Genomic DNA, 26805 nt, shown 5'->3' on the forward strand with positions numbered 1-26805 from the left:
CAGATAGCATGAAATCCTCATTTCTCCATTGAAATATGGTAGGTATCAAGTGTTTTAGAAGCCAAATCTTTTCCCAAATTCTGGAGTGTTATGCTTTATCCAAGATGTTGGGTTTTCAGAAAACTTTAATATTCCGCAGCTGTAGAAAAAGGACCACTCAGAAGGGATAGGATGAAAAGAACCTTCTTTGAGCATGTAAGCCGCTGCTGAGGCAAACGATTAACAGTAAAGGGGTGTTACTCACCGTACTTAACTTTAGAATTGGGAGAATGATCCTCCCCGTCTTGGGGGTCTGAGAAAGGAATTCAGCGCATTTTGAGGCAGGCTTTTATCTGGTTTGCATACTACCTACTCTAATTTCAGACCTCAGATCAGACTTTAAAAGACTTCACGGCCTCCCTTTGTGCCAAATCCCTTAAGTCTCAGAATAAGTCCAGGATGGCTACCAATGATGCAAGCGTCTTTGTGTTATCTGAATCTGAATAGACACACGGACACCCGCCAGTCATCCTGTCAACTTTCCTTTGAGGTTACCTTTGATAAGAGGTTAGAATTTCGTTTCCCCAGCCCTCTTTTTCGGGTCCTCAAGTCTTCGCTTCTGTGGAATGGGTGTGGGGGCTTTTCTGACACAAGGATATGTGCTGCCTTACCCTAGGCGGAACTCAGAAGTCCTCTCCCCTGATACCACCCGACCTAAGGGTAGAACCTTGCGGTCCGGTGCAGGCCGATCTGTAGCCACCTTGCGGCCCGAGACTGGTGTGGAGGGGGAGGAGCTAGGTAAAAGTCGCCGCGCTATAGCTCCAGTGGAAGTAGAGGGAGGGAGGGAGAGAGGGGGAGAATGGGGGCGGGGTCTGTAGCGGAAGTGAGGTCACTTCCGGGCTGGGTGTTTGTTTGGGACTGGGGAAGGGAGGCGGCGGGTGAAGCGCACGTAGAGCGGGGGGAGCGGCGCTGCCTGTGGAGATCCGCTGAGGCCGACAGGACTCGCTGGCTGCCGTCCCCGCTGCCGTGCACTGGGTGAGGGGGGCCCTCTCCGGGCGGTACGGCGGGAGGAGGGGGCGGCGCAGCAGTGGAGAGGGACTCCATGACGGCTGAGGGAGCCTCAGAGGCCTTGCGGGCTGGGGGAGCCCCGGTCCCTCTTGGCCTTCGCGGGTGTAAGGGGCGGAGGATTCTGTCTTCTCCCCCACGAAATGGCGGTGACTTTTTTTATTGTCATGATTTATTATTTGGGTTCTCGCGGCTTTCCATCCGGGTCTTTGGTCGCGCGCGGGGGCTGCCGGGATACCAACCTTTCCCTCCGTCCGCTCCCCCCCTTCCCGCACACACCTCTCTCCCCACTCCCTCCGCCTCCCACCGCCACCCGGGCAACAAAGCTCATTGTTTGTTCCTGTCTGCGCCTGCGCGTCACCACGCGCAACATTTCTCCCCTTCTCCACCCTTGCCGCGCCTGCGCAGTTTATTGCCAAATCTAAGAGGAGTGGGCGACCTGGTGGGACACCCTCAAAGCACACCAGGCGGGGAGGGTAGAGAAGCTGCTTATAGCTCTTTGAGCCCATTCTTTCCCGACTCATCACTCCTCCAGCTTTAAGTGATTGTAGCACATGCTTGGGACACGTATGCAGGTGTGCCCAAATCAGTGGTACCCGTCGTTCCCCAAGCTGCTACATTGTTTTTATCCCTCACCTGGGACTAGGTTTGCGGGACTAGATGGACTGCGCAGCAGCCCAGCCAGGGCATTTTCCGGAGCACCTTAAAACATTGTATTGGCTTCTGGTTTTGTTGCGTTTGCAAATCACTAAATACTGCTCACCAGAAGCCCTGAGCTCTTTCTGTGAGAGATGCAGATACAATACCTGGAAGGTTGGCTTTGTCAACTTTTGCTTGTATATTATTTTTAAGTTCTTCATACAAAAATCTTGTGGTTTTCTTTTTGTTGTAATTGCTGTTCTATCCTTGCCAGCTTTGTGGAATTATGAACAAAAAGCAATTTCGTGAGGACTATTTGCAATTCTTTTCCCTATCATTTTTTGGGAAATTTGTGACTTAAATTTGACTACATCTTACAGTTGGAAGACCACATGAAAGGGATAGAGAGCAAGATGTTTTTCACGTTAATATGATAGTGATTTTGGTTAAGCTTCATTAGCATGCTAGGTGGTCCCTTGATAATCTTACCTATGCACCTGCATAAAATATGAGAGATGAAAAAAAAATCATAAAACATGATTTTTCTTGTTTTGGGAGAGAGGGCGGTTGGAATGTGTGCAGAGCTGAACTGTAAGAAGCTAATAAAACCTAAGTTGGGCTAGGTGAAGAGTGTAAGTTTGTTTTTAAGTATATTGATCCAGACACAATCTATTCTAATTTTCTAGAACCAGACACCAGATAAGATAGAAAGTGTCCTCTCGCCTCTAGAGTATTTCTTAGAGCTAGCTCTTGTCCTCAAGGAACTGAAGCTCTTAAATGAACTATTCATGTAAATATGTACATCCTAAAATGAGAAATTTGAGTGCACTTGATTCTGGTGTTTGGAGTTTCTTCATTATAGTTGGGTCCGTGATAACCTGTGATTTATATAGTAGTACTTTATTAGTAGGAGATATTCTTTGAGTCTTACCTATAGTCCCAAGCCATCCATATACTTAATGGTCCCCTCTTGTTTAATTGCTGACTGAGGTTAGGGTACAAATTTGTTGCTACAGAATGGACTTGTCTTTGTAGACCCATAACTTCGTGTTCATTAAAATAGCATGTTCTAAAGGTTCTATAAAATGGAATCAAAACATATTATTTAAACATGGGAACTTATGAGATCTTACAATTTATAAAATGTTAGTCATCTTACTACTACTGCTGCTGCTGCTACTACTACTACTACTAAAGTCTTTAGGCAGAAAGATGTACAATTTGCATGTTTTTCACATTAATGCTAATAAATTTTATCCCAGGTGGTTGCACTGTGATTCATTGTCTGTGATAAAATCTAGCATGACGTTAGTCTGATGAGCTATTTGATAAATATTATCCATTCAGACTTTCTTGCAGTAGTCATTTGGAAAGCTTTTATTTCTTACAGAAACTAGCAAAGGGATTGTTTAACTACTTACTTTGGAGTCACTGTCATCCTGTGAAAATTACAGTTTTCCCTGAAATCATCAAAAAGAAAGAGTTTAGTCATTTTATTCTCTTAACATTTGAGGATTTTAAAAATCATACTATTTAAAATTTTCAGATTTCTTTTAAAGATCTTCCTGCAAATTTTGAACTGGGTCTTAGGGCTATCATTTTTACTAAGCATGGTATCATCTGCAAATGACTCCAGATTGCAGTGTGGTTTAATGTTTTTGTTTTTTCCTTTGATCTTTATCCTTTTCTCCAAAAGAATGTTTATTTAAGAAGATATGATAACCTGGTATCTGAATTAAGTTCTGGAAGAAATTTTCTGTATACAATAACAGTTCCTGGATAAAATTATAATGCAGACACACTATGGAATTTTTGATAATAGCTTTATATTCTGCCTTGTATTTACTTAATTCTATTTAATTGTTCAGCATATACCCATATTTGAATTGAACTAAAATTATCAAATTAGAAATCCAAAGACCAAATAAAAGTTCTCCCTAGTTGAAATTGAAGAAATTGTGTTAAAAGATAGGGTGCTGAATTTGGGAGTCATGTATCCTGTCTCAGATACCCACTTAATTTATATGTGTGATCTAGGCAAATCTCAATTTCCTCAACTATAAAAGGAGAGGATTGGAGCAATTGTCCCTTCCCAATTCAATCCATGAACTTAATGACTTTGTCAAAGTCCAGGTTTATAATTTTGTTTTATTTTTGGTTAAGATTTGTCACTTCTAGCACATTTTTCCTTCAATTATAAAAGCTTTTGTTAGTTTGTACTAGCCATTCAAATCTGAGTCTAACATAGGAAATTGGACTCATAACTTTTCATCAACCCTACAATAGTAGTATTATCAATTTAATTATATCTAGCTTGATAAGTCTATTTAAGTCATGCTTACTTTGAAATAGAAAATAAAGGAAACTTATTGAGCTTCAGTTACTTCATTTGTGTTTGCTACTTCCCTTCCACAAATGTGAAGATTAAATGTTTTTAGAGTGCATTGAAAATGTCAGCTAATAATAGTTATGATCAATTTCTAACAAAGCTGAGAACATGAAGCTAAAGATTTATGAGGTTCTAAGAAAGTAGCCTTGAAGGGTATGTCTGGTACCAGAAGGGTGGAGAATTTAATTGTAGGAGGAAGGAATAAAATATATTCAATCTCACCAACCATCAAGCCCCTTAATGATAATGGCATATTTGGGAGTAGGGGACACTCACCCCTCTGGCTCCCACTTGTGTCGAGGGACCAAAATCTAGTCAGCAATTGTTTCTTTCATCTTGTGCGTAAGATGTTGTTGTAGTAGTACAACTAGTAGTAGTCATGGTCATCGTGGTCATCGGAGTCATCGTCATCATCATTAGTGTCACTTATTGCTTGTTAATCTTGCTTGCTGCAGTTATCAATTACTTGAACAGCCTTACTTGAGTAAAAATGATCCTGGTCAGCTGCTTGTCTTTTATGGCCCTCAAAGCCAGATGTGATTTGATGAGGTGATAATGGGCAAAAAGCTGACCTAGCTCCTATCTAACTGCATTGTTTGAGGCTTAAGACCTATTTCCTAATCCTTTCCTTGCTCAGCCATCCTTTAGTAGTTGCCATCAAGAAAGGAGAGGAGTCCCCTGATGTTTTCTAGGCTCCCGAACTTGCCTAGGCAGGTTTCTCATTGTGTTGGCACAAACTTTTGCCCATAACACTTGAAAAAGGCTTTAATTCAGGGCTTTTGCTAGATTTGATTCTATATGATACTCAACTGAGTTAACTAAAGCATATTTGAAACCAAATTAAGTATTTCAGTACATATGGTTATATGTCTAGTGTCCTTGTATATAATTGCTGGCAAGTTAAAATTTGATTGGGACATCCAATTTTTGATGGTCTTGTTTTTTTTTTTTTAATACCCTAAGCTTAAGAATTTTATGTTGCATTATGCAAGGAGATAAGGTATCTTTGTATTTTAATATTGAAGTTTTTGATAAAGTGGGGTTTATTTTCTGTAAAATTTTAAGTAGAGGAACAAAAAAGTTAGGTGCTGTTAAAGGATACCTTTGAATGTAGCTTAATTACAGAGGATATTGAATATAGTCCATTTATATTTAGTTCTGTCTAATTGTAAGGCAGGCTAGATCCTCGTTATTAGTAATATTTTTAAACCAGGTCAACATTTCATGAGTTTATTGGTTATTTGACAAAAACAGACAATTCTCTTTGAAATTTTTTTCTAGTTGGAGGGTTTTATTAAACATGTGAACTCAACCTGCAAATACAGCAGTTGAAATTATTTTTATTTCTTTTGACTTAAATTACAAATATAACAACAGCAAAATATTTCCACCATAAAAATTAATTTTCTAAATCCTTGTCTTATCTGCTTTCAGAGTGCCATGCTTCCCACCCCAGCTGATACTGAAATTTCTTTTTCTGTAGTTGTCATCTATTGTGGACTAAAGAATCCTGAACTTGGAAGGAAAAATTGAATAGATTTCTTCTACATGGTTTGGGTTTTATCATAGTGAAAGAGGCAAATGAACTTACTGCATCATAGTGCATCAACAGTTCTTTACAGGTGTTCTATCACTATTCAACACCCTCTCTCACCCCAGTTGAAAGTAACTAGGATTAAGGGCCAGTAAAGTGGTGGGGAAGGACCTTTATGGCTGCTATGTGAGTAGTAACCCACAAAAAGCCTAAGGGATAGAGTTTGGGGAAAAAGTCATCATTTAAACCCCTTGCTGTACCTCGCTCCCCAAATAAAACTACATAAAACAAAAGATTGAAGTTATAAGGTAAACATTTGTTTATTCAGAATAAGTTTTAGGTTTATTTACATACATTAATATTTGGGAATACAGACAAAGCTCCAGACTACATTATGAGGTCCAGGCACCACATATGGCAGATCAACTTCTGTTTTGAATTTTATCCAAAGAACCACATTTCTGGTAGTAAATCTTAAGTTTCAGGAAAGGCAGGGCTAAATGGGTATTTTAAATTGCATACTTTCTTTTTCCCTTTTGTTCATGATCCATTCAGATTACTCAATTAATAAAATTCCCTTTTAACATCTTATAAAGTTTTTTAGGACTATAAAGGACTAAAAAATTTAAAGTTAGATGATTTATTGCCTATATTCAATCCAGTCTCTAACACTGCCTGTGTGACACTTAATATGCTCAGTTCCCTTTTCTGTAAAATGAAGGAGGTAGAATGCATATCCTCTCAGGATCCTCCCATTTGTAAATCTATGCTCCTATGTTTATATTAGATATTTTCTATTAGCACAGTGTGATATATCCTAGCTTTAATAGAAATTGTAAACATATGGAGGAAGTACTTATGTGCCAGAATTCTTGAAGGTCCTGGGAAAGAGGGTATCAAGAGGAGTGACAATAGAGGAGAGATTCTAGAATGATGTTTCATAGCGTACTCCAGAAAGTATATAACACTACAAATACACTACTTCTCCAACAATCTGAATTTATCGGGACTAGACACAAACTCAGTTTTGTTCGGGGTTTTGAATTTTTTCCCTATTTAAAAATATATTTGGTTTATACAATGGGAATCAACCTAAAAATAAAATTGACTTTGGAGAAATTAATTTGATTACTAGCCTTTCAGGGGTGAGCCTATCTGTTGTAAAGCAAAGGAATGAATGGGTAAAATGAATTAAAAAATTGTAAAATTCTGAGGGACCTTAGAGATCATGTAATCTAGCTCCTTTATTTTATACTTAATTGCAGCTGAAGCAGAATAAATGGACTTGCCCAGTCATAAGAGCTTGGTTAGTGCCAGAGCACGGACTAGAACCCAGGTTTCTATATTCCCATTCCAGTGCATTCTATGTTGAGATTCCCTTTAAAAAAAAAAAAAAAAAGATTTTGACATTGTTGGAAATTGTTTATTCAAATTATTTTAGGCAAATTTTGGCAATTCCTAGATAATTTCTTGTAACTTAAAGCATTTTGAAGTGCTTTGTTGGCTTATGTAACCTCAGTAGAGTGTTTGGTAGAGTGTTTCCTTCACAGTCTCAACTAACTTTAATCTTCTTCTTATAAGGTTACAAAAACAACTAACATACAACCATGAAAGATCCAAGTCGCAGCAGTACTAGCCCAAGCATCATCAATGAAGATGTGATTATTAATGGTCATTCTCATGAAGATGATAATCCATTTGCTGAGTACATGTGGATGGAAAATGAAGAGGAATTCAACAGACAGGTTAGTGTTCATGTTTTGCGTAAAGATTTTTTTCCCAGTCATGTGCTTTTTCCAGTCTTCAAGTAAAGAGACTTCTCTGTGCTTGGGGAGTTCTTACGTTATATTTTGTGACTACGACAAATATGAAATTGGAGTCGTTCATATAGGGAATGCCAAGGTAAGGTAACTCTTTGTGCCAATGTAGTTGTGCTTTTTTGGGACATAAAATGTTTGTTACCTGAAAGATTAAGAGGTTTAGTGATTTGGTCATCATATAGCTAGGCTTTTAATCAGACAAAGGACTTGAACACAGGTCTTTCTGCCTTCCAGACCGACCCTCTATCTAATCAGCAATATAGGCTCTGATGACTTTTTTACTTTCCGAAATTTGGATTCTTGCTAAGACATAATCCAAATATACCAGTGTTATTATATCACGTTAAACATGTGGGCAAGAACCTGGACAACTTCTCAAAAGGCTTATTTTCTTCATTTTCAAATTTTAGACCATAGCTACTCTCTGAAAATGGTGAGTTTCTTGGTTACTCAGACACATGTTTTATCAGTTCATCATATTTTTTTAGTTTTAATAGAGTTTTGTTCAAGATAATCATATATCACTTTGGTCTTTAAAATTGTGTTTGACACTATTAGTTTCTCCAGCATTGTCCTAAAAAACAATGTAAGCTTGGTAATATTCCTCTTAGAGTTTGATCTTCAAATGAATACTCCTAAATAATGATACTGTTTCCAGTAACCGGTATGGCTTCCTTACATGATGAGTAGGTCAAAAGCAATGCTCTCTGCTTTGTCTTGTTACTTCTCCAACAAATACAGACAGTGGAGAAAAGAAAAACATTCTGTTAACATTAGTATCTTTATGGCACTGATTCTTAACCTTATCTGATGCTTCAACAATTTAAAAAGAAATCGCATTAGAATAGAAGCAGAAGGGAGTGTTTGTTTTTAAAATGTGTCTTAAAATTTTTAATTGAAAGATTCATTTTATGTTGCTAGATTGAAGAGGAGTTGTGGGAAGAAGAATTTATTGAACGCTGTTTCCAGGAAATGCTGGAAGAAGAAGAAGAACATGAGTGGTTCATTCCAGCTCGAGACCTCCCACAAACTATGGACCAAATCCAGGACCAGTTTAATGACCTTGTCATCAGTGACAGTTCTTCTCTGGAGGATCTTGTGGTAAAAAAAATTATTTTCATCTTTTTAAAATTTAGTTCATCTTTGCTAATTTGTGGGAAAACCTATTGAGAAGAGGTACTAAGGAGTAGAACTCAGTCATTCAGAAGACTGAGGTTCAAACCCTGTTTATTACACTTTTAATAGTTGTATGACCTTACATAAACCATTTAATCTTTCTGAGCCTCTTTATTCATCGGTAACATGAGAGGGTTGGACTAGATGATCTCTAAAGTTTCACCAGTTCTAAAATCCTCTGATCCTGCTAATTCATTTTTTTTTTCAGAAGTAGTTCTTTTGGCCAAAATTGTTGTGGTGCTTTCTCCAAAGCTTGAGATTCAGTGATGGATTATATTGGTTTGAACTGCTTCAGCCCCAACACGGAATAAAAATTGAGGTCTTCTTGATGCTAGTCTCATATTAAACATTTATTTATTCCTGGTCTGAGTCACTTAATCTCCCTGCCTCATTTCCCTGTCTAGGATGTCTTAAATGATTTTAAGGAATTGCTTTTTTTATATTATTTTTAAAGGGAGGGCCATGATGATTATTAGTTGGTTGAGAACAAGTTTATGTAAATTTAAGAAATTAAATTCTGGTTCTAAATATTTGTACAACCATTCAGTCATTTTAGTATCAATGATATTTTTATAACCTAAAGTTTTTGATTCAAATACTCCAAATCATTATTTTTGGTTTTAGATTTGAGTTTAATAATCTCTTAGCAAAAATAAATTGCATAAATGTTTTAAAATTGTTTTTCATTTTTCATTGCTGACAGCTATTAATATACAGGATTCATATTTGCAATAATAGAAACACCTAGAATTCTAATAAAAACTAAATAACATCATTTAGTATGGGGCCCATCAAGTCTTTGATTAAATTCAGTTTCAGATTAAGATAACTAATAAGGCTAAAATCAAACTAGGAAACCTAGTGAGGACTGAATGCCAGCTTTTCTATCCTATTTACAACCCCTAGCCACTCTGGAATTCACTCCCAGTCTCTGAAACATCATATGCAGCTGTTGCTTGGTCACTGAGCTTGAGTACTATTCCGAAGGGCTACTAGAGAACATTGAAATTTACGGTGTAAGTGTGTCCTTTGTTATAATAAACACAGAGCTATTGCTGGAACAAGTACTTTTATTCTGAGTAGTTTGTTGAAATGTCTGCCTGTTTAAAGCTACGTTATTAATTCAGTCAATAAGTAAATATTTATCAAGTATCGTCTTTTTGCAAGGAAGTGTCTAGGTATAAAGAATACAACTTTGGATATCACTCATTATGACTCTACAGTACAGTGTTTGGATTGTTCAACTTGAATACCTATGAGTATTACTTAAAATATGAATGATCTTATTTCTCTTTAGTTCCCAAAAGATATGTATGCATTTTGGATTATTATGATATGGGTTTTTTTTTTTTTTTTTTAAATTTTTTATTTGGGTTGGGGGAAATACATTCTGACCAAGGAAATGCTTATTATATACCAAATATGAAAATGAAATTAAGCTCTTGCCACAGGATATTGTGTATGTAAAAATGTACAGCTTCTAGCTGGTAACCTAAAAACCAGATTCCATCTCTCAGGCCCACATATCCCAGGCCCTGGAGTGCATCCTGATGCCTTTCTCTTCATCAGTTGCCAAATCAAGAGGTGGTAGAAGAATTTGTGAATTCAAAGGCATCCCTTTTTTCCCTTATGCTTTGTCCTCTGCACATCTGGGGAAAGCCTAAAAAACAATAGAATTTTAGAGCTATAAAAGACCTTCGAGATCATCTAGCCCAACTACTATAATTTAGAGATGAAGAAACTAAGGCATATTTAAAGAAAGTCCCTTGCCCAAGGTCACACAACTAGTCTGGTGATCTAGAACTAGAGTAGGAAACCTAGGTCTCTTGGCTCCCAGTTTAGTTTAGGCTTTGTTGGAATGAACATTGCCTACAGGATTTAGAAAACATTAGTTTTCTGCATAATAAAGAAGACAAAATTAATCTTTTTACTTAACAATTTTGATAGTTTTTTCATCTCTAATACTTAAAAATAGTAGAATGACTAATTTTGAATTTTACATCTTTCAGCTTCCAAAAAGGCAATCAGGGAAAGGGAGTAGTAAAGAGAAACCAAGGTTTAGATAATTTGCAAAACTTCATCAACATGATTACTTGACTATTTCCAGTAAAAAGCATCACTTCAGAAACTTTTGTTAATACATAAATACCGTATTACAATATCTGTAACTTTCAGGGGTCTTAAATTTTTTGGTGTTCAAAGAAAAGAAGACATCATGATTATATCACCAGAACCCTTTGAGCAAAGTCATACTATCAGTTAATACAGAGTGTGTATTCCTGGTTAAAATATAACTTCCCTGAATTCCAACCTGTTTAGAATAGCTTACATTGCTTTAATGTCAGGAAGATATCACATTTGGTCCTTACCTCTTTTGTCACTAGAGATGTAGAGTTAATGACCGATCTTCAGAATTGAACCTTGAATTGTTGCTTTGCCTTGAACTTAAAACTACTTTTGCATGTGGGGAAATAATGAATACTAATGAGCTTTTAGGAGCAGTCTTTTAGTAAACTTGCTTTCTTACTTTCCAGGTCAAGAGTAATCTGAATCCAAATGCAAAGGAGTTTGTTCCTGGGGTGAAGTACTAAATATTTGAGTAGACGGGGCCCTCTTTTGGTGGATGTAGCACAATTTCCACACTGTGAAGGCAGTATTAGAAGACTTAATTGTAAAAGCTCTCCCTTCTTGTCACTGTGTTACACTTATGCATTGCCAAAGTTTTGTTAGTCTTGCATGCTTAATAAAAGTGCTGAGACTGTTATTAAGTAAAAAGCTGTCAAACGTTTACTGAAAGTAATTGGACCTTGGCTTGATGTGAAGGACAGTGAGGAAAGAAGCACCAGTCAAGTTGTGACAAATCAGACAACCTCTGAAAGAAATTTAGAAATTTGACTAAATGATTTGTTTTAATTGAGACTAAACTGGTCACTTGGTGTTAACCAACACCTGTTAATGCCTTAACTTAAAAAAAAAAGTCAATTTTGAAAGTAAAGTTCTAATTGTTATACAAATTACTTCGTTCAGACTTCAGTATTGTTACTTATTGTATTTGTCCCGGTGGAGAGAAACTTATACTTCAAGAATAGACTTGGTAATGAAAGCTCCACACAAGCCAGCTGGTCTCGAGTGGCTTCTGAAGTTACAGAGTAACAAATGGATGAAAACTACCCCCTGATTTTTACATTATGTTATCATGTTAGAAATGTTGAAACCCACTCCTAGTTATACATCCAAGGAGGAGTGTAATTTGAAAATTACGTCATCTTCCAAGTTCCCCAGTACTTCATAGCTGTGTCTATGTAAATTCTAGCATATAACACTTAGTCAAATTGAACCAAGGAAGTCTTAGCATTCTGATTTGAGTGGTGCTTTTCCCTTGCTTTGTTAATCATCACTACACAATAGTCTACAGCACAACAACTTTTCTTTTAACAAAGCTAGAACAGTTTTGGCTTCTTAAACTTCATATTTGGGTAGGTTAAGCTGCCATACGTGTTCAGTGTGAATAGTGTTTAAGTTGAAAATATTGTAAAAAAATTATATTTTTTCAAAAATATTTAAAAAAATAAATAATAGTAGAACTGAGCTGATGGTTGTGTTTATTGGATGCAAGAATTCTCCCCTATGGAGAAAACTACTTTTTATCTCTGGGCTCAGTAACTTGACATAAGAACTATCACAAGGTAAAGGCACAAATAGGCTTTATTGGATTTCAAACTGTTGGGCACGTACATATAAGATTATCACACTGGATGTGCCTCTCTTTTGAAATAAACATGTAAAACAAACTACAAGGCCTATCCCTACTCTTTCTCAGTTCTCATGCTGTAATTTAGAACAATATTCTGTATTTCTAACCTCAAAATAAAATGAAGTTTTCTCCCTATTTCTTCCTAATTTTAAGACTCTTCTAACTATATCCCTTTGCTCACATGTTTCTGTGACTGCCCTGGAATCCTTTCCCCAATTCCATTTTTCTTACTTAACATGTCTTAGTAGATATAGTTGGGCTTACAGCTTTTTCACCTAGACCTTTTCCCAAAAAGGTGTTCAGTAAAATCTTTAGTAGCACTAGATTGTCAATATCCTATCCTATTCAATTCCTTTTACACACAACCATGTCTCTCTGTTTTATATTCTTTATGAAGTAATAGCCCATGCATTTGCTTTACCCAATTTAGATTCTCTTAAGCTATGTCTTTTGACATTGCTAATCATACTTACCTACTGTCCCTGAGAAAAAAATCAGATTTTTCAGCATTCACAAGAAGAATTGATTTTAGGGGTTTATTTGGCATTTCTCCAGCAATAGGGAAACCCATGTGAGGGTTTGATCAAGAATAGGATCTGCAGCAGGAAGTTCCCTCTGCCCCAAATTTTTCATGGTAATATGGGACTCCCTAAATCCCTGATCCATGCTGTCAAATGGTCTCTGATATTATTTAAATGCTTTGTTCCTTGGAAACCAGTTTGATGAGGTGTATTGTGTGGATATTTGGAAAGAAGTTTCAGATTATTGATGCTTGACTCATTCTACGGTAGTTGTACAATTGTGCCTCTATTACATTGTAACAGTTTAATACTTTAACTGGCCCCAGCCATCTGCTATGGATTTGTTACTTAAAGAAGCTCCTCAGATAATTGAACTAGTCATTATCCACCATGAGCTACATACTGATACAATAGATAGAATACTAAGAGACTGTACTGGAGTAAAACAAGACTTTTATGCCAGAATTCTTGACTATATGATATCTTAATACTTTATCAGAGGTGTAAAACTAAAGATTAAAAGTACTTATGCTCAGCTGAAACCAACTTGAAAAGGCAGTGTGTTATCATGGAAAGATTGCTGGGCTTAAAGTCAGGCAAGATGTAGTTGTGAATCCTGTTTCTGACAATACTAATAGTGTGACCTCAAACAGCAAGTCATTATACCTCAAATGAATCTTTTTCTCATTCATAATATAAAGATAATTGTATCAACTTCATAGGGCTGTTATAATGGGTGGCTGAAAATAATTATATATAAAGCACCTTGCAAATCTTAAAAGTATTACAAAAAAGAAGCTGCTAAAATGCTACTGTTATAAGTTGGAATTATAGAAATGACACAAATTCCTGAGAGGACTCCCATTTTTCACAATAAAAGCAAAATTGATGTATCAATTGAATGTTAATGGTCACAGCATAAAAAAAATTAGGTCATATATTGTTTATAGCTAGGAAAAGAATTAAGGACAGAGAAATAAAGGTTAGGAAGCAGAGTCAAGATGGTGACGAAAAGGCATCAATGTGCCGGAGCTCTCTTCAAATTCTTTTGTGCACCTAAATGTAATATCAAAAAAAAATTCCAGAAACAAAAATCCACAGAAAGATGAGGTGAAATAATTTTCTAGCCAAAGACTACTTAAAAGGTCAGTAGGAAAGGTCTGTCCCACCTGGCTGAGAGTGGAGCAAAATCCAATGCTAGCTGTGCCAGCACAACCCCAACCCCTACCCCAGCAAGCTAGGAGTAGGTCTTGGTAGCTGCTGAATCAGCAGCAGCAGTGGTTCCAGAGCTCTCAACCTACAGATAGAAAAGTCAAACAGCTGGTCAGAAGGAGATAATGGATCTTTTTGCTGGCACTGAGATAGGTCTCTTGTTTTGCCCATAATTCTATCAGAATTACATGCACTAGCACACCAGAGCTTGTGGCCATAGTAGAGCAGAGACCCTTATCACAGTTTCATGGTGAAAAAGAATGCTTGTGATCACAAGATAAGAGCACAGGCCAGAAAATTAGTAAACATTTCTCTTCTATCATACCACTTTGGAAGAAAAGTCTAATAATAGACTGGGAAAATGAGCAAACAGAAAAAAATTCATAGAAAGTTAGCCATGATGACAAGGAAGATCAAAACACTCAGAAGAAAATAATAGTCAAAGCTACATCTAAAGCCTCCCAAGAAAAATTGGAATTGGTCTCAGATCATAGAAGAGCTCACAAAGGATTTTGAAAATCATGTAGAGGAAAAATTGGGAAGAGAAATGAAAGGGATGTGAAAAAGTCATGAAAAAAAAAAAAACCAGCTTTGTAAAGAAGACAAAAAAATACAGAAGAAAATAACGCCTTTAAAAACAGGACTAGGCTAAATATTAAAGGAAATACCAAAAACACCAATTTAGAGAATGCCTTAAAAAACAACTAGCAAGAGGCAGCTAGGTGGTGCAGTAGATAGCTCACCAGCCCTGAAGTCAGGAGGACCTGAGCTCAAATTTGACCTCAGACACTTAACACTTCTTAGCTGTGTGACCCTGGGCAAGTCACTTAACCCCAATTGCCCCAGCAAAAAACAACAAAAATAAAACTGGTAAAATGGAAAGAGAGGCACAACAATTCACTGAAGGAAAAAACTTCTTAAAAAGTAGGATTGGTCAAATGGAAAAGGAGATACAAAGACTCACTGAAAAAACTAATTCCTTAAAAATCAGAATTGAGCAAATGGGAAGTTAATGACATTATGAGAAATAAATACTAAAAATCAAAAGATTAAAAAAAACCCTGAAATGTCTCAATGAATTAAAAAAAAATTGACCTGAAAAATAATCTGGGAGAGATAATTTTAAAATTATTGGACTATCTAAAAGCTATTATTTTAAAAACATAAACAAACAAGAAAAACCAAACCTAGATATCATCTTCCAAGAAATTATCAAGGAAAATTGTCCTGATGTTCTAGAATAATTTAATAAAATAGAAATTGAAAGAATCCATCAATCACTTGCTGAAAGAGATCCCATAAAGGAGGGAATGTTGTAAGTAACCAAAAAGAAACAATTCAGTTATCATGGAGCCACAGTCAACATAACACAAGGTTTAGCACTTTCTACATTAAAGGATCAGAAGGGCTTAGAAATATATTCCAGAGAGCAAAGGAGGTAGGATTATAACCACAATTCACTTACCCAGCAAAACTGAGTATAATTCTTCAAGGGATAAAATGGATATTCAGTGCAGTTAGAGAACTTTGCAACATTCTTGATGAATAGAAAATTTTACTTTCAAATATAAAACTTGAGAAGGTAAAAAGGAAAGGGAAGTCATAAGGTACTTATTTAGGTTAAACTTTACATTTCTACCTGGGAAGATAACTTGTAACTCATAAGAACATTGTCATTGAGCAGTTAGAAATATAGAGGGCATAGATGTGAGTTATATATGAAAGGCTGATATCTAAAAAATAAATTTAAGGGGTGAAAAGAATGTATTGGAGAAAAAGGGAAAGGGAGAGTCATAATGGAGTAAATTACCTTATATAAAAGAGGCAAGAAAAATCTTATACAATGGAGGAGGAAAGAGGAAATTAAGGAGTGAGCAAACCTTATTCTCATCAGAATAGGCTAAAAGAGGGAATTACACACTCAATTGGGTATGGAAATTTATTTTTTACCCTATAGGAAAGTAGGACGGGAAGAAGAGAAAAAAGGAGAACAATGATAGAAGGGAGAAGATAGTCAAAAGCAAAACACTTTTGAGGAGAGATAGGATAGAAGGAGAATAGAATAAATAGAAGAAAAAAGATGAAAGAAAGTACAATTAGTAATAATAACTAAAAAAAAATTGAAACAAGTTTCTCTGATTTAAAGGTCCAATTTCTCAACTATAAAGAACGGGGTCAAATTTATTTAAAAAAAAAAAAAAGCCATTCCTCAATTGACAAATGATCCAGAGATACGAATATTTTTCAGATAAAGTCAAGAAAACTATTAACATGAAAAAATACTCTAGCACACACTAAAATGGCAAATTATAAGAGGAGATGAGGGAAAAATGAGAATGTTATTTTGGTGGAGTTGTGAACTAATTCATCTGTAGAACAATTTGGAAGTAGGGCCATACGGACTATAAAACCATACTATACATACCCTTTGATTCAGCACTACAACTACTAGGTCTGCATTCAAAAAGAGATTAAAAAAAAAAAAAAAGGAATAGGACATATATGCACAAAAATATTTGTAGCAGCTCTTTTTGTGGTGGCAAAGATTTGGAAATTGAGGGGATTTCTATCAATTGGGGAATAGGAACAAATTGTGCTATATGATTATGATGGAATATTATTATAAGAAATGAGCAGGATGTTTTTAGAAAAAACCTGGAAAGGCTTATATGAACTGATACAAAATGAAATGTATGCTGTACAAAGTAACAGCTATATTTTATGACACTTATCTATGAATGACTTAGCTATTTTCAGTGATACAATGACTCAATAACTCTGAAGGACTTATAATGAAAAATGGTATCCATACTTGGAGAAAAAATTAATGTTGTCTGAATACAGACTTTTGTACTTTATTTTTATTGAGAGCTTTTTTAGGGGTGTCTGTTTTCTTTCACAGCATGACTATTATGGAAATGCATCACTATACATGTATAACTTATAACGAGTTGCTAGCTTTTTCAATGAGAGGTGGGGAGAGGGAAGAAGGCAGGGAATTTGGAATTCAGAATTTTTAAAAAATAATGTTTCCCCCCAATTATATGTAAAAACAATTTTTTAACTTTCATGTTTTGTTTTGTTTTCAGTTTTGAGTCCCATATTCTTCATCCCATCTCTATTCCCTCCCTGAGATGCTAAGCAATTTTACATAGGTTAAACATGTGTAATCATATAAAATGTTTCTCTATATGATTCAATTTTTCAAAGAAAACTTGGACAAAAAAAAGGATAATAGTATCCTTTACTCTGTATTATGGAATTCAGAGTTTTAGAGATGAATGTTTAAAAGTTTTTATATGTAACTGGGGAAAAATAAAATAAAAAAGAATAAATAAGAATAAATAAAATAAAAAAGAAAATTGAAAGAACTTAAAAAACATCATCAGTAAAAGTCTGCTGTCAAAAATATAAAGAATTGGCTACATTCATACACATATATGAACATTTATATACACACACACACACACACACACACACACACACACACACACACATATATATATAAACATGAGAGAGTTAGTATAAATAACACTAGGAGATATCCCCAATTGGTAAGTAGTCAAAGAATATGAACAATTTTCTTTTCTTTTCTTTTTTTTTAATTAACTAACTTTTAATACACATTTCTTTCTCAATCATGTTGGGGAAAAAAGTCAGAACAAAAGGGAAAAACCATGGAAGAGAAAAAAAATTAATTTTTGTGTTCTAATGGTAAAAGGGATACAAAAATTCATTGAAGAGAGAACTCTTTATAAAGCAGAATTGGCTAAATGAAAAAAATAGGTATAAAAGCTCTCTAAAGAAAAAAAATTCCTCAAAAATTAGAATTGGGCAAGTGGAAACTATTGACTGTGAGACTTCAAGATTGGAAAAATATCTGACTTGGGAAAGAGAGGAGAGAGAATTTGAAATTGGATTACCTGAAAATTATGATCAAAGAAAGGGTCCAGACATTGTATTTCAAGAAATTGTCAAGAAAAATTGCCCCATGTCTTAGGTCCAAAGGGTTAAATAGAAATTGAAAAAAATTCACTAATTACCTCCTAACAGAAATCCCCAAATAAAAACTCATAGGAATATTGTAGCCACATTTCAGAGTTCCTAGGACAAAAAGAAACTACTTCAAGCAGCAAGAAAGAAGCATTTCAAATACAGTGGAACCGTAGTCAAATCACACAAGATTTTATGGCTTCCTTGTTTAAATAGAGGGTTTGGAATATATTCCAGAAAGCAAAGGAGCTAGGATTACAATCAAAGTCACCTATCCAGCAAAACTGAGTATAATCCTGGTGGGAGAAGAGGAATGGATATTTAGTGAAATAAAAAACTTTCAAGCATTCCTGATGAAGTTGAAGGCTTAAGAGATTTAAGGTAAATATGAAAGAGTAATCATAAAGAATTTAAATTACTTACATTCTTATATGGGAAGATGTTACATGTAACTCCCAAGAATTTTATTATCATTAAAGCAAATAAAAGGAATTTAAATAGATAGAAGGCATGGATATGAGTCAATAATGTTGAAATTATTATTATCATTATTATTTTTTTTTTTGCTGAGGCAATTGGGGTTAAGTGACTTGTCCAGGGTCACACAGACAGGAAGTGTTAGGTGTCTGAGGTCAAATTTGAACTCAGGTACTCCTGACTTTAGGGCTGGTACTCTATCCGTTATGCCACCTAGCTGCCTGTGTTGAAATTATTTTTTAAAAAATGAAGATGTAAAAAGGGGTGCACAGGGAGAAGGGAAGGTTGAAGTAAAATAAGGAAAAATTTCTCACATAAAAGAGGTGTGCAAAGAAGACCTTTTACAATGGTGGGGAAAATGGCAGAGAGTGTTGGGGTGAGAAGTTGGCAGGCAATGGTTGAACTCTCACACAGAACTGTAACTTATCCAATAGAGAAATTGGAGGAAAAAGGATGATAAAAGGGGACCAGGGATGATAAAAAGGGAGGCAGTGGTTAGAAGCAAAATACAACTTTGAGGAGAAACAGGATAAAGAGAGAGGAAGAAGCAAGAAAATGGGATAGAGGGAAATATACAGTAATCATAACTTTGAATGTGAAAAGAATGAGCTAATAAAACCAAAGCAAATAGCACGATGGATAAGAAATCAGAATCCAATGATATATTATTTACAAGACATGCTTGAAACAAAAACATAAGTTAAAATAAAGGCTGGATCAGAATCTGTTGTTTCAAACTGAAATAAAAAAGCCAGGTGGCAATCATGATCTCAGACAATAGAAAAGCCAAAATAGCTCTAATTAAAGGAAATAATTAAGAAAACCACATTATGCTAAAATAAACCACAGACCAGGGCTTCTTGAACTTTCCATTCACAACTCCTTTTTGCCTGAGAAATTTTTATGTAATCCTAGGTGTATATAAAATACGCATCCAAATCAAACATTTATTGATAATCATCGTTTTACAAGACCCCCATATTCTGTTATGGGATCATGATTCACAATTTAAGAAGCTGGGCCCTAAACAATGAAGTAATATCAAAAATTTTTACAGCAAGTTTCTCTGATAAAGCCCTCATTTTTTTTAATTTTTAAAATGTTTATTTTCCCCAATTACATGTAAAAATAACTTTTTTGTTTATATATATATATTATATATATATAATTTTTTTTTTTTTACGTACTGCCTTATGGATCATGTTGGGAGAGAAAAATTAGAAGAAAAAGGAAAAACCATGAGACAAAAAAACAAGAAAAGAAGTCTACATGTGTTGATTTATATTTAGTCTCCATAGTTTTCTCTGTATTTAGATGTTTTCTATCCAAAGTTTATTAGGATTGCCTTGGATCACTGAACTACTGAGAAGAAGCAAATCCATCATAGTTGATTATCACACAATCTTGCTGTTACTGTGTACAATGTACAAACAAAAATTGCTTGTTTTGCTCAGAACTAATGTTCAGGTAAATCTTTCCAGGCCTTCCTAAAACCAGCTTGTTCATTATTTTTTATAGAACAATAATATTCTATTACTTTCATATACCATAACTTAGTCAGCTATTCCCCAATTGGTGGGCATCTATTAATTTTCTAATTCTTTGAAAGGTCTCATTTTTCAAATATATATTAAGTATAGAGTTAAGTCAAATTTCTAAAAATAAAAACCATTTCCCAATTGATAAATGGTCAAGAAAAAGAAATCAAAGCTATTTATAATATGAAAATGTTTTAAATCCTTTATGATTAAAGAAAGGCAGATTAAAAATTCTGAGGTATCTCACAATCTGTCAGAAATAACAAATACTGTAGGAGATGAGGGGAAAATAGGTACACTGATCAAATGATAAGGTAGGGAACTAGTCCAACCATTATGGAGAACAATCTGGACCTTTTACCAAAGGTCTATAAAACTGTCTACTCTTTGACCCAATACCACCACTATTAGGTCTATATCACAAAGATCAAAAAATAAAAGAAAGAACCTATTTTTATAAAACTACTTATAGCAGATCTTTTTGTGATGTCAAATCATTTGAGAATCAAAGATTATTTAGAGAATGACTGAAGAAGTTGTGGCATTTGATTGTGATGACCATTGTGCTGTAAGAATTTAAAAAAGGGAATGGTTCCAGAAAAACACAGCGAGACCTATATGAACTTATGCAAAATAAAGGGACAAAAACTGGAACATTTGTATAGAATAACAGCAATCTTGTAATAGTGACCTTTTGAATCTGTGAAAGATTTGGCTACTCTGATTAATACAATGATCCAAGACGATTTCAAAGGAGTCATGATGAAAAAATCCTATCCACTTTGAGAGAGAATTGATGAACTCAGTGCAAATTGAATATTTTTTTCTTTATTTTTCTTTCTTTTTTTGAAAGAAAGCTAATGTGGAAGTATTGTTATGCATGATTTCATTTGTATATGAGTGATATCATATTGTTTGCCTTTTCTGTGGGTGGGGGAGAGAATGAAAGGGAGGGAAAAAATTTGGAACTTAAAATTTAAAAAAGAAAAGATTGTTGCTGAGTGAAATGAGCAGGACCAGGAGATCATTATATACTTCAACAACAATACTATATGAGGATCAATTCTGATGGATGTGGCCATTTTCAACAATGAGAAGAACCAAATCAGTTCCAATAGAGCAGTAATGAACTGAACCAGCTACACCCAGTGCCAGAACTCTGGGAGATGACTGAGCCACTACAAAGAATTCCCAATCCCTCTAATTTTGTCTGCCTGCATTTTTTATTTCCTTCACAGGCTAATTGTACACTATTTCAAAGTCCAATTCTTTTTGTACAGCAAAACAACTGTTTGGACATGTATACATATATTGTATTTAATTTATACTTTAAGATATTGAACATGTATTGATCAACCTGCCATCTGGGGGGGGAGGAGGGGAAAAATTAGAACAAAAGGTTTGGCAATTGTCAATGTTGTAAAATTACCCATGCATATATCTGGTAAATAAAAACTACTAATAAAAAAAGAAAAGGTTGTTAAAAATAATATATTAAAATATTAAAAATGGAGTAAGAAATGTACTAATTAAAAAAGGGTACTGTAGTTTTATTTTACATTATAGAAATTGGCAAGCATGACCAAAAAATAGCCAGTGTTAAAGGGCTCACTAATGCATTGTTGATGGGAGTTGCCAAGTCCAATCCTCACTTGAAAAGTAATTCGTAGTTATACAAGAAAAATAATTGTATTATACATGCTTTGACCCAGAAATTTCACTACTGGGCATATTACCCATATAACCAAAATAATCATAGCAGCAGCCTTTGTGATAGCAAAGTGGATCCCCTCATTTGGAAAATGATTGAAAAATTGATGGCATGAGGATGTAATATGGGCAGGATGTATTTGACAGAAATTACACATAGGAAGAATACAGGGAAGCATAGGAAGATTTCTATGAAGTGCTACAGAGCAAATTAAGCAGAACCAAGATAACACTATACATAATAACCACAACTATGTAAATGAACAGTCACTAAAAGCAAGTTGAACTCTTTGAGTAAAGAGGTAATGAAACTTCCCTCCCTGTCAAAGATCCATCTTGAATCCTGTTAAAAAGATTAATATAAAAATAAAAGGCATATAAGGTGATATACATTTTTTAAAGGTAAATGCCTATTGGTGGAGTTGTGAATTGAGAGCAATTATTGGGGAGCTGGAGAGCAATTTGGAATTATGCCCAAAAGGACTAGAAAACTACAATCCAGCAGTGTCACTATTGAGCTTGTATCCCAAAGAGATCATAAAAAAGGGAAAGGATCCACATGTAAAAAATATTTGTAGCAGTCCTTTTTGTGATGGCAAGGAATTGAAAACTGAGTGGGTGCCCATCAATTGGGGAATGGCTGAATAAATTATGGTATATGAATGTTATAGAATATTATTATTCTATAAGAAATGATGAGCAGGCTGATTTCAGAAAAGCCTGAAAAGACTTACATGAACGGATGCTGAGTGAAGTGAATTAAGAGAACATTGTACACGACAACAGCAAGATTATGTGATGATCAACTATGAAAGACAGCTCTTAGTAAAACTGCTAAGACAATTCCAATAGACTTGGGATTGAAAATGCCATCAGCATTCAGAGAAAGAACTGTGAAGACTGAATGCAGATTGAAGCATACTATTTTAACCTTTTTGGTTTTTCCTTTCTCATGGGTTTTCCCTTTTGCTTTTATTTTTCTTTCATAGCATGACTAATATAGAAATCTATTTTAAAATGCTGTCTTGGGGAGAGGGACGGAAAGAAGGAAGAAAAAAATTTTGGAACTCAAAATCTTACAAAAGTGAATATTGAAATCTATCTCTACATGTAATTGAAAAAAAAATACTATTGAGTGAAAAAAAAGTAAGTGCCCCAGAGGTTTTAACCCTTTTGGTTCCAGAACTTATTCCCTGTGGTTCTTGACAGCTTTCTCAGCCATGCTTCACTTTTTACTATAGATCTATCTACTCACATTCCTATCCTTTCCTCTCTTCCAATTCTGGAACCATACTCTAATGAATTCTACCATTGTTCTGGAAGAGGCTCTGGAAGACTGTCCTTGCTTTTGTGTTTGTGTCACAAACACAGTGCTTGGCACATAGTAAACACTTCAGTGCTTTTTTCATCCATTGAGGTAATTGAAATCATTTCATTTTGAATGATGAGTTCCTATTGCAGTTTACTATGACCACATGATCTCAAGACAATGGGAACTTTTATACATTTGGCTCTATGAAAAGATGGCAGTTAATGTTAAACTATTTTTTTTCTCATGTTGTATCTAACCTAAAAATATACAAATAAAAATATTCATGCTCTTTTTTTGTGAAAAGTATTCTTCCTAATATATCACCTATATTCTCCCTTGGAGAATATAGCTAAGTCAGTCATTTGGATGAATTTTTGGTATTTTACCAGCTAGGAATTTTGGATCTTGAGGTCAATATGTAGTGGCAGAATAAATACATGCATCCCTACCTTTCCCAGAAGTTACTTTTTCAGACCTTGGTGCTCAGAGATAGGATGTCTGTGTTTTCCAGATTGTCTAATGGAGCAGAGGGCTGTTCTTGTGGTTTTGAAGAAAAGCCTTTGAAGACAGGACATATAGGGATGTACTTCAAGAAGGCCATCTTTTGGATTGTGTTCATACCAATAGGAAAGTCATAGCTCTTCAAACTTGCAGATGTCTCACTGTTGGCATGGGCTCCAGCTTTCCACTGTACTAGTCCCCTTTCCTCTGGGCTTCCTGTAAAAGAATAATGTTCCATCTTTTATTTGGGTAACAAACTGTGTATTAGAATAGCCAGAACTGCTTACATTTTAGATAAGAGTAACCCTGCTAGGTGAAGCAGGGATGTCCAGTATCCTCTATCATTCATTATTATACTAGAAATTTTAGCTATAGCAATAAGAGAAGAAAAAGAAATTGAAGGAATTACCATAGGTAATGAGGAAAAAAATCTATCAATCACTCTTTGTAGATGATATGATAAGATACTTAGAGAATCAACTAAAATCCCAGTGGAAATAATTAACAATGTTAGCAAAGTTGCAGGATATAAAATAAGCCTACATGAAGCATTAGCATTTCTATATGTTACCAACAAATCTAGGAGCAAGAGATAGAAACTATATGAGCCATAGTTATAAAATACTTTTTATCCAAATAAAATCAGATTTAAACAAGTGGAAGAATATTAATTGCTCAAGGGTAGACTGAGCCAATATTAAAAATAACAATTCTATCTAAATTGATTCATTTGGTGCCAAAAAGTTATTTTATAGAGTTAGAAAAAAATAGCAATTCATCTGGAAGAAGAAAAGATCAAGGATATCAAGAGGTTCAAGGGGAAAAAAAGTTAAGGAAGGTGGTCTAGCCATACCAAATCTCAAACTATAATGTAAAGCAGTAATTGTCAGAAGAGTCTGGTACTGGCTAAGAAATAGAATGGTGGATTAGTGAAATAGATTAGGTACACAATACATTATAGTAAATGACCATAGTTATGTAATATATGATAAACTTAAAAACCCAAGCTTTTGGAACAAAAACTTCATTATTTGCAAAAACTGCTAGGAAAACACAAAAATAGTGTGGCAGAAACTCTATATGATCAACATTTCACACTGTATACCAAGATATAGTCAAAATGGGTACATGATTTACACAAAAGTGATACCATAAGCAAATTAATAGAGCATGTAATAGTTTATCTGACAAATCTATGGATAAGGGAAGATTTTAGAACTAAACAAATCATAGAGAGTATCACAAAATGTTAACATAGATAATTTGGGTTATGTAAAATTAGAGAGTTTTTGCACTAATATACCAATGCAACCAAAATTAAAAGGAAAGCAGAAAACTGGGGAGGAAGGGAATTTTACCACAAGTATTTAATAAAATCCTTATTTCTCAAATATATAAGGTATAGAGTTAAATTTATAAGAATAAAAGTTATTCTTCAATTGGTAAATGGGCAAAGATAGGAACAGGCAGATATCAAAGCTATCTATAATCATAAAAATGCTTTAAATCACTGTTGGTTAGAGAGATGCAAATTAAAATAACTGAGCTACTACCTCATAGTAGCTATCAGATTGGCTAATATGATTAAAAAAAAAAAGGAAAATGTTGGAAGATATGTGGGTAAACGGGGAAACTTAAGCACTGTTGGTGGAATTGTGAACTGATCCAACCATTCTGGAGAACAATTTGGAATGATGACCAAAGGACTATAAAACTGCATACCATTTGATCCATCAATACCACTCCTAGCCTTGTATCCCTAAGATTTTTTTAAAGTGGAGGGAGGAGTTATGTATACAAAAATATTTATAGCAGATCTTTTTGTGGTGACTAAGAACTGGAAATCAAGGAGATGCCCACCAATTGGGGATTGGTTGAACAAGCTGTGATGTAATGTTATTATGCTATAAGATATGATAAACAGGATGATTTCATAAAAAACAAGAAAGACTTACATGAATTGATGAAGAGTGAAGTGAGAGAACAAGGAGAACATTGTAATAATATAATGTAACAATAATATTGTTATTATTAATTTATTTATTTTTGCTGAGGCAATTGGGGTTAAGTGACTTGCCTGGGTTACACAACTAGGAAGTATTAAATGTCTGAGGTCAAATTTGAAGTCAGGTCCTCCTGACTTCGGGGCTGGTGCTCTATCCACTGCACCACTTTGCTGCCCCAATAACAAACCATTTTGCTGCCCCAATAACAATATTGATGAAGAAATTGTAAATGACTTAGGTATTCTCAGGAATACAGTGAAGCAAGATTTATCAAAGGACAAATGATGAAGCACGCCATTTGCTTCCAGAGAAAGAACTGATATTGTCTGAATACAGATTGAGGATGCTAATTGTTTTTTACTTAGATTCTTTCTATTTTTTTTGTTTGAGTCTTCTTGTATAAAATGATTAATATGGAAATATTTTACATGATTGCACATGTTATAATCTATATCAGATTGCCTACCATCTCAAAAATAGGGGAACTCAAAACTTCTTTAAAAATTTAAAAATTGTTTTAGCATGTAATTGAGAAAAAAAATATATATTAAAAAAGAATAGCCTTGCCAGAAGCAATTTCCTCAAAAGAAGGCAGCAGATTTAAAATGCAGCCTCTTTCTAATTTTTTAAGCTGATTCATGAATAGCAAGAAATAGGGAATGTGTTAATGATTCTTTTTCTAAAGAATGTTTTTATTTTATTTTTAGCATTAATTTTTCAAAATAATTTTTGAATTCCAAGTTCTCTCCCTTTTTTCCTCAAGAAGTGATCTAGATTATACATGTGTAGTCATGCAAAACATCAATGTTAATGATTCTGAAATATTTTTCATCATCACCACCCACAAATGTTCATTTAGCACCTACTTCATGACAATGTGCCAGGTGAATAGTTGGAAAGATAAATTATACAGAAACTCTACTTTTCAAGAAGTTTGAAGTCTAGATGGAAAAAAATTATACATCCCAAAAGATAAATAAAACTACACAGAAGAATTTGCCAAGTAAGTTTCATTGATGATCAGAGGAAGGTCAAAGATAGTTTTATGAAGGTGAATTCTTTTGGGGAGAAAAAGTGGAGGCAATCTAGGCTAAGTGACTTGCCCAAGTTCATGCAAGTATGTCACACCTGATTTGAACTCAGGTCCTCATGCTGTAACCCCTATATAATCTTGCTGTA

General features: G+C 34.7%; 2 protein-coding genes and 1 long non-coding RNA gene across 11 annotated transcripts in view; 1 reads left to right on the top strand and 2 right to left on the bottom strand.

The window, feature by feature from the left end:
• Positions 1-839: 839 nt before the first annotated feature.
• PAIP2 (poly(A) binding protein interacting protein 2) lies at positions 840-12190 on the top strand. 7 transcript variants are annotated; one of them, XM_074291491.1, is made up of 6 exons: positions 874-1014; positions 5556-5694; positions 7188-7351; positions 8348-8527; positions 9509-9618; positions 11137-12190. In XM_074291491.1, exons 3-5 carry the CDS (start codon positions 7214-7216, stop codon positions 9596-9598), a joined length of 408 nt encoding a protein of 135 aa, XP_074147592.1. In that variant the 5' UTR covers positions 874-1014; positions 5556-5694; positions 7188-7213; the 3' UTR covers positions 9599-9618; positions 11137-12190. The 7 variants fall into 7 exon arrangements, with proteins under 7 accessions (XP_074147591.1, XP_074147595.1, XP_074147597.1 ...); XM_074291490.1 differs by lacking the exon at positions 5556-5694 and having other exon boundaries at positions 840-1014; XM_074291495.1 differs by lacking the exon at positions 9509-9618 and having other exon boundaries at positions 871-1014.
• Positions 2565-4691, bottom strand: LOC141556769 (uncharacterized). Its single transcript, XR_012486637.1, has 3 exons — positions 4349-4691; positions 3105-3143; positions 2565-2761 (listed from the first exon to the last, which is right to left on the bottom strand). It is a non-coding gene; the product is annotated as an uncharacterized LOC141556769 (long non-coding RNA).
• SLC23A1 (solute carrier family 23 member 1) overlaps positions 9657-26805 on the bottom strand; it is a 33795-nt gene continuing 16646 nt past the window's right edge. For all 3 annotated transcript variants that reach the window (XM_074291489.1, XM_074291488.1, XM_074291487.1), the window contains exons 15-16: positions 23569-23836; positions 9657-10262 (exon numbers count right to left, since the gene is read on the bottom strand). In XM_074291489.1, coding sequence (XP_074147590.1) covers positions 23589-23836 — 248 coding nt within the window. In that variant the 3' untranslated portion in view covers positions 9657-10262; positions 23569-23588. The remainder of the gene's footprint in view (positions 10263-23568; positions 23837-26805) is intronic.

Source organism: Sminthopsis crassicaudata, chromosome 2 (genome assembly GCF_048593235.1).
Source record: "Sminthopsis crassicaudata isolate SCR6 chromosome 2, ASM4859323v1, whole genome shotgun sequence".
Classification (NCBI taxonomy): Eukaryota; Metazoa; Chordata; class Mammalia; order Dasyuromorphia; family Dasyuridae; genus Sminthopsis; species Sminthopsis crassicaudata.